Here is a 13,834-nt window from a genome sequence, read left to right as displayed (position 1 = left end):
GACCCCTTAAAATAAGGACCCATCGGAAGAGGAAGAAAACAGGAAACCGGACAGGAGCCTACCACAGAGGGCCTCTGAAAGACTCTTCCCAGCAGGATAGTAAAGCAAATGCTGAGACTCATAGCCAAACTTTGTGTAGAGTGCAGGGAATCTTATGGTAGAAGGGGGAGATAAAAAGACCTGGAGGGGACAGGAGCTCCACAAGGAGAGCAACAGAACCAAAAAATCTGGGCCCAAGGACTTTTCTGAGACTGATATTCCAACCAAGGGCCATGTATGAAGATAACCTAGAACCCCTGCACAAATGTAGCCCCTGGCAGCTCAGTGTCCAAGTGGGTTCCCCAATAATAGCAACAGGGGCCTTCTCTGACATGAACTCAGTTGCTGGCTCTTTGATCACCTCCCCACTGGGGGGAGCTGCCTTACCAGGCCACAAAGGAAGACAGTGCAGCCAGTCCTGATAAAGCCTGATAGGCTAGGGTCAGAGGGAAGAGGAGGACGACCTCCCCTATCAGTGGACTGGGGGAGGGGCATGGGGGAGATACGGGAGGGAGGGTGGGTTTGGGAGGTATGAGAGAGGGGGCTACAGCTGGGAAACAAAGTAAATAAACTAATTAATAAAAAATTTAAAAAGGGCTCTGTGGGGGATGAAGAGGTAGGCTCTGTATGAACAGCCACACTATTGGCCTCTGCTGAGATCCACACTGAGGGGCCACATAACATGGGGAAGGAAGGACGCTTTAACAACTTCCCTGGGAGTAGAAGCAATGTTCTGAATGAAATTCACACATGCATCCACCTTCCAACCTGTAATAAATACAAATGCCAAAATAAAGTGGTTTTCTTGTTAGAATTTTGTCATTGTTAGCCGTAGAAGGAAAATGTTTAGGATTATGGTCAAAGTGGAATTGGTATTAGCTTAACTAACTTTCTCCATTTATGGCCAGAGAAGAAAGATCAAGTTTCATTATTAGCATTTGTTTGTTTTTCTGATTTGTTTTTGTTTTGTTTTGGTGTGTGTGTGTGTTTTGGTTTGTTTGAGTTTAGTTGTATTTTAAATAATGATGAAAGGTTTGTTGGGGGTGGGCAGGAATTGACAGTTCACATTTTTTATTAGCACCACTTTCTCCGCTCATTTTGATGAGTGCTTACAGTTGTCTTATACATTTGGGGGAACCTACGATTTGCATGAGTATTCCAAGTTAATGACAATAGAAGTGATCTTTGCAAGCTTACTCTCATTGAGACATACACTTTCTATGTCTCTAGTTATTGCTGTGCTCTCAACAAAAGATCTACTTTTCTTTTGCTGTCTCTGGAAATAGCAACAGCATAAAAACTCCACAAGGAGAACTCTAATGTGTAGCCTTCGTTTACAGTGAACCTTATCATCAGGTTTTAAAATGGCCTGTGTTTCATCATTTATATCACCCTGTGGTTTGCTGGGCCTCTCAGAGCCTTTTCTGTATTGTAAAGAAAACCCAGTCCTTTCCTGCAGGTGGAATATCAAAAATGAGAATTGCTGGTATCAAACTCTGAAAAGTGAGAATTGATGTGAAGATGTGCATAAAGCTCCTGGTGCTGATTGGTTCCCACCTCACAGATGTTTTGTCTCTTTCAGCCAGTGAACCAGGGCCGTCACTACCAAAAAGAAATGAATCCACCTTCTCCATCTAACCCTCGGTAAGAATTATCAGTAACCAACATGGTTTTGACTTATACCCTTTTACTTAGAAGGTTGTATGTTATGCTTTGTTACATAAAATTTATTTGCCAAACCCTTACAGCATCTCCCAACGTTCTTATTTTGGTGGTGGTGGTGGTGGTGGTGGCGGTGGCGGCGGCGGCAGCAGTGACAGCGGCGGTGGTGGTGGAGGCAGTGGTGGTAGTACTGGTGGTGGTTTTCTTTTGGGGGGAGGGTTGCTTGGTTTGGTTCAGTTTTGAGACAAAGTCTCAACAGGTAACAGCTGTCCTGAAACCAGCGGTGTAGATCAGGCTGGCCTTGAACTCGCAGAGATCTACCTGCCTGTGCCACATGTCACAGAGTGTATTTCTTCTGCAGTCTGACTTCATCTACTTTCTCTTCCAAACTGTGGTGCAGTGGTGATGATCCACCTGTGTCCAAATGCCTGGCTGCAATGTGTGAGCAACTCACCTACTGGAAGGTGACCCAGGCAACAGTAATTACTTCATGACATTCTGAGGGAGGTCAAATGGGCTAATTCAGAAATATTCTTAGCACAGTTGTTAGCACATGGCAAGCTCTATGTTCTTCTGAGACAGGGCTTCTCTATATATCCTTGGCTGCCCAGGACTTGCTTTGTCGACCCATCTGCCTGCCTCTGCTTCCCGAGTGCTGGGATTAAAGGCACGCGCCTCTGCTCCCACCTACAAAGGCAAGCTCTGTCTGAGCAGTAACTTACTCATGGCTTTCACAAATATGCCATTTAAATAGTTATTTGATGTCTAGTGCATCTGGAGTACGAATGTTCTATATGCCTTTAAACTTATCAAGATACCTTATGCAAGTCCAAATGACAATTCACTTTTTTCATAAACTCATAATTTTGTAATTGCAAAGTATTATGATACTTCAAAGATATTATCAGCATCTGAACCACTTGTTAACATAATTTTAAGCTGATCAGGAATAAGCAAGTGTGAATGAGCTTTAAAAACACATAGGATCACCGGTCCTCAAAGGGCTAAGAAAAGAGGACTGTTGCAAGTCTAAGGCTGGACTACATGGTGAGTTCCAGACTGGCCTGGGCTACATAGAACGATCACGCCTCAAAAACCAAACCAACACAAAATGCATGTAGTGTTAACAGTACTACTGCCTTCTCATATATATATGTGGAAGCTAGTTCATTCAGATGAATCATTACTTTATTACTGTTTGTTATGCACTGGGGGGCTATTGGAAGCCAGTGACTCTCGAGCTCCACTAATAGCCTTAGTTACACAGGAATGCATCTCTAACCAGTTCTGTGAGTTGCCCTGTGGAGTAGGCTGACATCAAGGAAAACTTCACTTCGGCTCCAGAGCACAGTCGGTTACATCATGTTTGAGTTCAGACTGAAGTGACCTGCAGCAAAGACAGCTTTGCTTGTGTTGAGAGAGCTGGGAAGGGAGAGAGAGAAGCAGGAAGGATTTGTTCGGTTAGAATTCCATGCTGCATACTAGAATAGAAGGACGCGCAGGTCTCAGGAGGGACCAGGAACTAAAAAGCCAGGCAGCATCCCTTCTCCACCTCTGCTTCCATCCTCCCTCCTGTTCCATACTTCTCTCTGTACTCTGGCTCTCTCTGCTTCTCATCACACATATGGCTGTCGGATAGCTCAAGTTTATTTATTACAGTTCAGTCTATTTATGGAGGCTCACAGACTATGTCTGAATGTCAATTTCTACTTTCTAGTTTCTGCTTCCAATGTGATTGGCTTAGATTGAACCAAGATCCACTTCTGATCCAATCTGCAATGAATGGTGAGCTATGGAAGTGTACTAACAAGGCTCCTGGGAGACCATCTACACGGCTTACAGGACTTTTATTAGATCTGGGAATATTTATGACATGAGTAGAAATTAGCATTCATCCTTGTGGTCTTGGTCTATGCACAATTTGGAGAGGTGTTGCTTTCACAAAAAAAGAGCTTAAAATTGAAATTAGAATGTCAGTGTATGTAAAAGGTATTTTCAGATAGATAGATAGAGGGATGGATATAGACGGTATCACATGCAGCCTTGCCTAATAAGTTTCTTTCCTGTATGAACAATAGCTGGAAATCCAACTTTAATCCTAATGATAGCGGCTTGAGAATTTGTAGTTTGAACAAGTAAGAATGAGGGTAAAATACTCTAGAAAGTAGAGCCTGGACTTCAAAAGAAGAAAAGGGCCCTTTTCATCATTTAGCAACTAACATGGTAAATGATCTCAGATAAGCCTTTCACCCTTTCCAGATTTCACATAATAACACAAACACCCTCATGTATAAAAGAAAAAAATTGGAATTAATGTCATCTGAGGTCAGGTCCAACCTTAGAATTCTGTGACTTCAACATGACTCATTTCCACTATGCAGGGTCACATGGTTTGTTTTCTTTCACCAAGCTGAATAGAAGAGTCATAAATACTAGATGCGTGATTAGCATTTTGATGGGATAGTTTGTGACTCTAGCTATCCCTTTTTCAGGTTGATCCTAAAAGTTAAAATACAAGTAAATCCACCAACAGAACAGACAATATTTTTATGCAGTCAAGTGTTCATACACTTAGGAAAAACTAATTTATATTCCTTCATAGTGAAATTTGAAAGGACAGACTATAAAGCATAAAAGGTGCTTTCAAGCCCATTTGCTAGATGGTTATCCATAGTTTCCTAAAAATTTATATAACTTCAAAAAAACTACAGCTCTGTACATTGGCTCCTAACTCATGAATTCAGCAGTCTGGGGAATTAACAGAAAGGCATTATTGGGACATAAATATAGAAGATGGCAGAATTCTAAGATCAGCATATATCATCATATAAAGTGGGACAAGTTGATCCACGTGATCCATGTGATTTAATTTCTATCAAAGGCTAGCATTCTGCTTTGGATTTGGATTTATTGTCTTCTTTATAAATAGTGCCCCTTACCTTACATCTGAAAATATAGAACTTTACAGTTAGAGGAGACAGAAAATTAATGCAAAAAAAAAAAAAAAAGATGCGAGGAGCTAAGTCTCTAAGTGCACCCTCAGATATACGAGCCTCTAAGCTGAATCCTAGCTGGGAAGTTCTACACAGAAAGAGTGTGCAGTGACCAAAAGGCAGGCATTAGTCACAGCAGAGACCAGAAGCATGTGCGTGGATCCCCCCTAACAGGACAGCAGGGTGTGCCCTGTGACTAGTGAACACAGTAACTTCATGGAGTGCCGCAGCTACTGCAGGCATCTGAGAACCTGAGACTTTTGCATTGCATGTACTCATGTGCGCATACATGTAGACTGAGAGTCAACTGTCAGTTAACTTCATTAGTGTAACAGAACAGTCAGCGTCCTCGGGGTCTTTCATTTACGCTTTGCTCTGGAAAGATTTTCATTTCTGAAACATAATTGCTCTCTTCATTCTGTGTGTGCAGGGTTAATATTAGAGATAATATACAACCCACAAAGCAAGCAAATGCAGGTGATGGAAAGTTGGCTCCAGGTTGGAAATAGCTGAGACGCTGAATATATTCATAGCTTGTTTTCTTCACAGTGAAATCATTCACTTGCGCTCTCAGGGCAGTGCTTGACATTGGATCGAGGTGGGATGCAATGGTAATCATTTCCCTGAGAAGATTACAGTGTAGGAAGTGAAATGTATATGGTTCACCTCATCACATACCCTGGCGTGTCTCGATTTGCAGCAGAGCCATTTTCCCATGCATCCTTAGGCAGGGGGTGTTATTTCCCATTATTTTTCCTAATGCACCAACTGATATTTAGGCAGCATCTCAGAGGCTGGGGCCCTTCCTTCCAAATCCGCTGATGCTACCTCATGGGGCACTGACAGCTTTTACAAGGTGTAGAAATGGCTGACATAATCTAATACAATTTAGAGGAGTGTGGGGCAGGAGGAAACAATTTCACAGCTCATTCATGTTGAGAAATGTTTCCTAGCATGTAAACTTGCATGCTGCCAAACAGAGCAAAATGGATGATGTCTGCAGCCTCAGGTCATTTATTTGAAAATGCCATCTATGGCTTTGTGGGCTTAGAGACATCCCTTAGGCACAGCTATTTATATGTTTATGTAGGCTCTTCAGAACTGTAGAAGGTATTTTGGGCCAGGAATGAATTTTATGAAATAAGCTGTGATTACATTCATGTCGATGAGTTGACTGTCAGTCTTTCTGTCGAAAAGCGGTGCTACCTGCTCTTTTACGACCTATTGTACATTTAGGGAAAGGAAGGAATGGATTCAGAGGCTTCATACGGTTTTAAATGTTTATGGAAATAATCAATATCAAAAACAGTTCTAGAATCTCCAAGCGGCAGCAAATGGTATGGTTTTATAAAGCGTTTGCTGTGTTGTTTATCACTATCTGTAGGTTTTGGTTTTTTGCTTTTGTTTTTTGTTTTTTTTATGTCATTGCAGATTATGTTAGGGTCTAAATCATTTGCGGTTCCACCACATTTTTGTGTGATATGAACAAACTTATATCTGCAATCATCTGATAAAGCCCTGAAGACTCTGATTAATAACAAATGATTAATAACCAATGGCCTCAGTTCCTGCTGACTCAGCCCTCCTGGTAGAAGCTTCAAGCTGGTCCATCATCACCCTGCGCAGGCTAGTAGGCCTCAGTCATTCCTCGTCCTCCCCTTGTCAGGCTTCTGCCTACTAGGCCCCCTTCTAGCGCTCGGGCCTCTTTTCTTCTGGCACAAAAAAAGAGAAGATGCACAAATACGTCCATGGAGCTTGCACTTCAGCTTCTTCCTCACCTTGTTACGTCTGGATTGTATCATCTTAAAACAGGACAGACTCTCCCCTTCCTAAGCAAACATTACCTTCCTTTTACCGTGCTGCTAGTGTTCTTCCTGCTGCATGGGTTTTACATTATGTCTTGATCTGCATGTGCCAAGGCACAGATTGCTCTTACTTCTCTTGCTGCCTTTCTATGGGAGAAGACATCACTGCCTCTTGGTTTTATAATCCCGTCCAGATTTACACTTGCTTGCTTGAGGCCTCAGTTCTCCATACTTAGAGCTCCACAGCTCATATGTTAAAGGCCTGTGCCTAAGCCTATGGTGCCATTGGGGGGCAGTGGAAGCTTGAGAGGTGAGGCCCAAGATGGAGGAAACACACCATTAGAGCTGTGCCCCTAGGGTGATGTTGAGACCCCAGCTCCCTCCTCCTCCTCCTCCTCCTCCTCCTCCTCCTCCTCCTCCTTTTCCTCCTCCCCCTCCTTCTCCTCTTTTCCTTCTTTCTCTTCTCTCACTCTTTCTAGCTCTCTCTCCCCTCTGAGTGTGTGTGCGTGCACATGTGTGCATGCATGTATGTCTGTACGTGTGCGTGCGCAGGTGTGTGTGTGTGTGTTTATGTGTGTGTGTGTGTGTGTGTGTTTATGTGTGTGTACACATACCTCCTGTGAATCATGGACTGATAAGACTGATGCATGTCCCCCACTATGGCATACTGGTCCAGGTCAACAAAGCCAATAACCAAGAAGTGAAGCCTCTGTTTCCGTGAGCCAAATGAACTTTCCCCGTTTTTAAGTTGCTCAGCTTGGGTGTTTGTTACAGTGGTGGAAAGCCAACTGATACACTTCCTATCTCTTTTCTCTGTTTCTCCTCCTTGCCTGTGTTAGCTAGGTGAGGATAGGAGCTCCACGAGCCTTTGAGTTGACAGAGTGAGGGAAAGAGCAGAGGCAGAAGTGTTCTCTGGGACACAATGGGAAATGAAACTGCTTAGCCTGAATATTAACCCTTTAAAGTTCACACTTGGTTTCTGTGGTTGTGTAAGAATTCCCAGGAAAGCAAGTTGGCCTTGTCCACAGTCAGGTAGGAGTGTGCTTTTATGGGAGGCTCTTCTCTGGACAGAGTTCAAATCTCATGTCTAATCCCACCTCTCAGACAGTTTTGCACTCCCAGTGACTTGCTCACTTTGCACTACACCTGTGGCCCTCTTCTTGCCTCACACACTGGTGGCTCTCTAGCCTCGGACCTTTACCATCAGGTCTCTACCATCTCTTTAGACAAGTCCTCTCCTAGCATTCACTCTAAAATCATCATCAGTCGATTTTAATACAGTATCATTCTTATTTTGACCATAGGTCTCTTCAGTAACTGATATTTTATTATTTGCTCATTTTCTATGTGTACCCTTCCCCCTTCAGAATGCTAATGTGCAAACTGCATGAGCAAACATATTAAGTCCTTGCTTTTTTCACTTAATGCCTGCCTCTTCAAACAGTCCCACAACCAATAAATGCACAAGAAATGTGTATTAAAATTATTAAAACTCACCTTTCAAAGACGACTTTTCAGTCTGTCCTCATAAGCTGTATCACTATGTCCTAATGTTATTTTTGTAAAACTGTGTTGTTTCTCAGCTTCTCTCTTAACCCAACTATCACACAGATAATGGAGATTCTTTATGTTTGTTTAATAATAAGCTTCACAACACAATGACTGAATAGTCATTACTCTATTCCCAACTCTCTAAATTAATCTGGTTTCCTCCCAGCATACATCTCAGACATACTTGCACCTTGTAGCTTTTCCTCCTCCAGCTCCTCCTTTTGATCTCTCCTGGTTGCTGAATCCACTTCCTCTTCTAATTCCTGTCCCCCTGGCTGGCAGGAAGTACAGCCCTATTCTCTCCCCTGCTCAGCAATTGGCTATAAATTGCTTTACTGACATATCTAGGGATAATTAGGAAGCAGAGTTTCTACAACATTGAGAAAGGAAATTCTCAGAACAAGGATTCCAACCAGATATGGGAGGGGGGCGGCGGTAAAGAAATCAGCATTTGAATTACACAATAACCTTATGCCTACAACTATGTATTGAGCCTTGGGCTAGAACGCATGCATATCCAAATTCCTTACGCCTTGGGGCCATCAGGTACCTTGCCCTATTCCTACATGTAATAAATCTTTTCCACAGATTTGTTCTTAAACTACACCTTAGAAAATATCCATAATCTAAAGTCTCTGATAAACGGTTATAAATGGTTATTTTAAGCTTCTAATTAGAGACAGTTTACTAAACTGAATTAGTATGCTCTCTTATGTGCTGACTGGAAAAGATTTGTCTCACCTGGTCATTCCTATCCATTTTATGGAGTCAGTGCCACTTGCTAGCCATGTGCTTCGGTTCCCAATGCTGAGGAAGGTGCACTTATCCTCACTGGCCTACATCAGCCAATAAGTTTTTTTTTTTTAATGCACAAATTTATATATGTGTAGAGATATAGATGCACATATATTTTGAGTAAAAAAGGGGGGGGGATAAAAATCTGAGCCTGTGTGGACGGAGCGTTTCATTCAAGCATCTTCCTCCCACCCCATCATTTTCATGAAGAGATTCTTGAGACCACTGCTCTAGTGTGAGAACAGACTTTTAAGACTCCTGGGCTCCTCTCCTCTCTAATCCCCAGCAAAAGCCAGATCTCAGAACAGTTTTCCTAGCCTCTGCACTGCCGCAGAGAAAGCTCCAAGGACAAGAATCCTAGAACAAACCCAATCCCCTGAGACTCCTCCTGCTTTTCACCTCTAGCCAGTTTTAACCTGGGACAGTAACCTGCCCAACTCAAGGAACCACTCCTTGCCCTGATGTAGGGCAGAATCATGTAACTGAACAGGGCGGGCAGCTAGGGTTGCTGGGCCCGTCACACTGTCCTCCACATTCTTGACTCTTGCTGACCTGCCCATCCCGTTCCCAATCCTGGTTCGTGTGATTCTTCTCTCTCAGAAAGTTTGCTCAGATCCCAGGCCCTGTCCCGCCCTTTCAGCAAAAGACTTGCAACCCACTCCTTCCCACCTACTCAAGATGTCTTCATCTTTACTTTCTTCTCTGTTTTCCTGGACCTGCCTCTCTGAGCCCCAGACAGCCCTACTCTTCACTACCCTTGGCTGTGACTAGGACTCTCTTAGGCGGCTGGTGTTCAGCACACCACTCAGCCCAAGTCTGGTTTGTCCACTGTGTATACTAAAACTGGGCAACATGACCAGTATTTTAGTTATTGTGTTGCTTTCCAAAGTTGCAAACTTATGAAATCCTTATTTGTGAGGGATTCAGAACAACAGAGGACATCTTCTCCCTGCAAGCTGTCCAAAGCCTCTGTGTCTGAAATGACACATCCCTGAAGAATCTGGGTATCTCTAACTGGCAAAGTGTGGTCCCTTGGGTCTCCCTAATCACTGCTATCCATCAAAATAGTGAACTCACAACCCCCCGTGGTCCACAGTCCAGTGGAAAGATGGTAATTACCAACGCAATTGTTTACCATTCTAACAATTGTATAGTTTCAATTTTTAACTAAAAGATTATGTTTTTTAGAATAATAAAAACCTTTAGCAAACATAAGTGGTAATTCTAGTTTATAACATCTCTGTTCTGCTAGAGGTGAGGGACCCGGGCAGGAGAGAATGCAGGCCAGAATCTCGGAGAATGACATGTACCATGAAAAATGAAAGGCCGTCATTATTGCCAAATGTCCACAGCCAGTCATGTCTCTAGAGCCACTGTCTCATCGTTCACTTTGTAATCTAAGGCAGAAGAGCTTCCTTGTTGTCTAAATAAGAAACCCCAACAGCATGGGTAATTTAAAGTGTGCTTCAGCCCCTAGTTTTAGTTGTGCTTGGTGTTTCTGAAGTCCGTACCCCATGGCCTGAATATGACCTCCATGAGCCCGAGACATCCCAAGGTGGCAGGTCCACTCCGTGTGTCATGCAGGCACAGGGAGCGTGCAGACAAGAGAGAGGCAGGGCTGAGGTGAGGGGAGCATGTGCCAAGCCAGGCACAGGGAAAATCACAGCCTTCCAAAACCGGCACCCATGCGCAGGCTCCACTTCTGTTAGACATTGCCTGTGTCTTCCCTGTGTTTTTCATTTGTTAATGAAAAACATTATGTTTTTAAATTGATTTAAATTTCTCATTTTAGCAATATATTATGTTTATTGGCATTTATAGCTTCATAGCATGATGTTCATTACACCTAAAAACCCACTCAGTATAATAAACCCTGTGTGAGTCAAGTGCTCGGCCCGTTTCGGATGACTCCAAGGTGAAAAGGCAAACAACTCTTAGTTGATTTGATTGAACTAACACAAACATTACTGTTCTATTGACTCTTTCTTGCCCATTAATTTTTAAAAGGCTTCACACTCACTGCACCCATTAAGACAAATCAGACGCAGTTTGGTGCTCAGGACAAGAAAATGCTGTTGGGTGTTGGGTACGCTCGTTCACGGGGAACGAATCGTGTGTATCCTTAAGCAGACTTATCAGAGACTATTTCTCATGTTTTACTATGAACAGCTTCTTTGCTCTTGAGTGTTAACAGTTGTGACTGCTGAATTGTCACATGGATACATGGCTCAGTAAGAAGTGAATCCAAATGGTGGATTGTAGGGGACATTATTATGGCATACTGAACATAATTAAAAGCTAGAATCTTACATAGCCTTTTGCTTTTCAGTTCATGTGTGTGGAGATCACATTATGCTGATAATGCTTCCTCTTACGGATGGGATTCATCCCTCAACTGTGGATGACCCTTTTCTTCTCACAGGGTTGAAACTAGAGGGTGGGAATCCATTCCTTGGCCACTAGAATTAAAAACAATTTCCACCATGGCTTGGTTAATGTTTTGACTTGGTAGAGAACACTTTCCTTGTTTTTTTTCACAATTTGCCCTCCTCAACATTTTATCCATACGCATACTGAAACTAAAATTGCCTACATTCTGCAAATACAATTAATCCATAGTAGAAGTCCAGGAAAGGCTCAGATTTCTGCCTCCCGGACTGATGGAAGACATGGGGACAAAGGACGAATGCCCACGTGACAGCTCTGCGTTCTGCTAGTGAACTTCCGGATTCAAGCACTAGCCAAAATGCTGTTGGCAAGGCGTGTGTAAATGAAGACCTCTTGTACTTGGAAGGGGTGCATCTGTCACTCTGAGGGAGTGTGAGGCAAAGAGAAGATTAGCTGATTGCTCACAGTCATAAGGCAGCTTGGTGAAAATATGCAGGAAGCGATACGTGTGGGTTTGTGTAGCTTTAACGATACTCTTAAACTACAGTAACACTGCTTGTGTAATATAATAAAGCACTTGGCTTGCATGTTTAAATCATCAACATATTTCTAGTTTGACCTTAAGAAACACTTGAGGCTATTCTCTACTAAGATTTGTAGCTTCTGAATTAGGAGAAAGCACCCTCTAAGGTGCTGCAGCGGCACCCTCGTGGCAAACATACCTGGCCTTTCCCATGCTGGCTTTGCGTGGCTTCCCTCCTGCATCTCTCCACAACACCTATTCTCCTTCCAAGCCTAATTCTAATCATGGTTTATGTATGCCATTGCCTCGTGCGGGTCTTCAGGCATTTCAATCACAAAATCCTGTCTTCTTTTTTTTTTTTACATCCAGATCACTGTCACCCCCCCCCCTTCTCCTGGTCCCACCCTTCCTCCCTCTTCTCCCTATTCCTCCTCCCCTACTCCTCAGAAAAGGGGAGCCCCCACTACAAACCCACCCCAATATATCAAGTCAAATCAGGATCATCTTTCCCTGAGTCCAAGCAAGGCAGCCCCACCAGGCAGCTGTGATAAAAAAGTAGGCCACAGGGTCTATGTAAAACCTTGTGTTCTAATGGCCACAGTAAGTGGCATGCTCATCTGTCCTCCTCGGCTCTCAATGTCCCGTTTTAGCTCTGAACTGAGATTATAGAGTATATCTGAATGGGCCTACTGCTTTCCCATGGATGGTAGGTGAAGGGGTTCAGTCTGAGTGCTCACTCAGTCACAGTGAGGAAATTAATTACTTTTATTTTGTATATTGCAGATAGTCATCACGAAAAAAACTTTTAGAAGATTTATATTTTATATAAATAAATGTGAGGTGTGAAAGTATACTTGTAACTAACCTGACGAGGATGGACTTGCATCACCAATAACTCTCAGGATAAACTGTCTCTAGTGCCTTTCGATGGTGTTTTTCCTAACATCCTAACATTAGGGAGGTGTGGCTCATTTCATATCTTCTCTTGGCTTGCCGATAGTGACTCTGTGTAAACTGCATGTCATGACACTTGAAAGAAGCTAATATTGGCTTGCTCCTCAGATCCTTTCCCCACCACCACATTCACCCTCCCAAGAAAGTAACTGTCTAGTCAGGAAGCCACTGAAGAGAACTCTGAAAAATTGTGGTAAGACAGAGGAAGACAATGCAGACAGTCCTGATGAGACCTGATAGGCTAGGGTAGAGGGAAGGGGAGCAGGACCTCCCCTATCCATGGACTGGGAGAGGGGCATGGGAGGAGAAGAGGGAGGAATGGTAAGACTGGGATGGGAAGAGGGAGGGGCCACAGCTGGAATACAAACTGAATAAACTGTAATAAATAAAAAAATAAATTAAAAATGTAGTAAGTATGGTGACATGTAGATCCCCACAGTTGATGGCTTCTGGCAGGGGTGGGCATGGGGAAGGACTCAGTTTTCTTTAAGGGGCTGGCTCCTGGGAGTTTGACCATGCTCCAGCAAGACAACACAAAGTGGATTTGGTGTTTGTTTTGTTTATTTCTTTTTTGGTCAGGGGAGAGGTCACAAGGGCGGGGAGGTGGACAGTGGACCTGGGAAGACTGGGAAGTGAATGTGATCAGGGGACATTATGTAAACTTCCCAAATAATCAATTAAAAATATTAGGTTGAAAAAAAAAGGAAAAAAACCAACTTGTGCCTAACCCAAGTAGCCAGCACTTGAATCCTAGATATTGGCAGTTCAAATAATGGTGTCTGTGTGGTTGTGCGTGTGTGTGTGTGTGTGTGTGTGTGTGTGTGTGTGTGTGTATGTATGTATACAGACTTTCCGACTTTCCGGGAGTCATCATGGCTGTGGGCTTTTCCTATACTGAAATTAACACTGCCAAGTTAGGGTAAGTAAAGGTGCCACTGGTGGAAACAAGCCGAGGAGGAGATTCTGAAGCACGCCTGATATGTTAGCTGTGTCCTGCCCTCCTTGCACAGCCGCTGTCTTCAGTAGTTAGTGGTGCCATTTGCCGAGTGTCCCTCGCCCTTCAGACTTCCAGACACATATTTGGTTTGCACATACACTTCCTCTTTCTTTGACATGCTGCCAGC

At 43.3% G+C, this 13,834-nt stretch overlaps 1 protein-coding gene across 2 annotated transcripts in view; it reads left to right on the top strand.

Annotated features, from left to right (window-relative positions):
- Window positions 1–13,834, top strand: part of Cfap20dc (CFAP20 domain containing) — a 237,699-nt gene that overhangs the window by 184,784 nt on the left and 39,081 nt on the right. For both annotated transcript variants that reach the window (XM_055599102.1, XM_055599101.1), the window contains exon 14: window positions 1,622–1,683. In XM_055599102.1, the coding sequence (XP_055455077.1) occupies window positions 1,622–1,683 (62 nt within the window). The remainder of the gene's footprint in view (window positions 1–1,621; window positions 1,684–13,834) is intronic.

The sequence above is a fragment of the Psammomys obesus genome, unplaced genomic scaffold (assembly GCF_907164565.1).
Source record: "Psammomys obesus unplaced genomic scaffold, mPsaObe1.curated_primary_1811, whole genome shotgun sequence".
Lineage (NCBI taxonomy): Eukaryota > Metazoa > Chordata > Mammalia > Rodentia > Muridae > Psammomys > Psammomys obesus.
The sequence above is the reverse complement of the archived record's forward strand: the minus strand, read 5'-3'. Positions and strand labels throughout refer to the sequence as shown.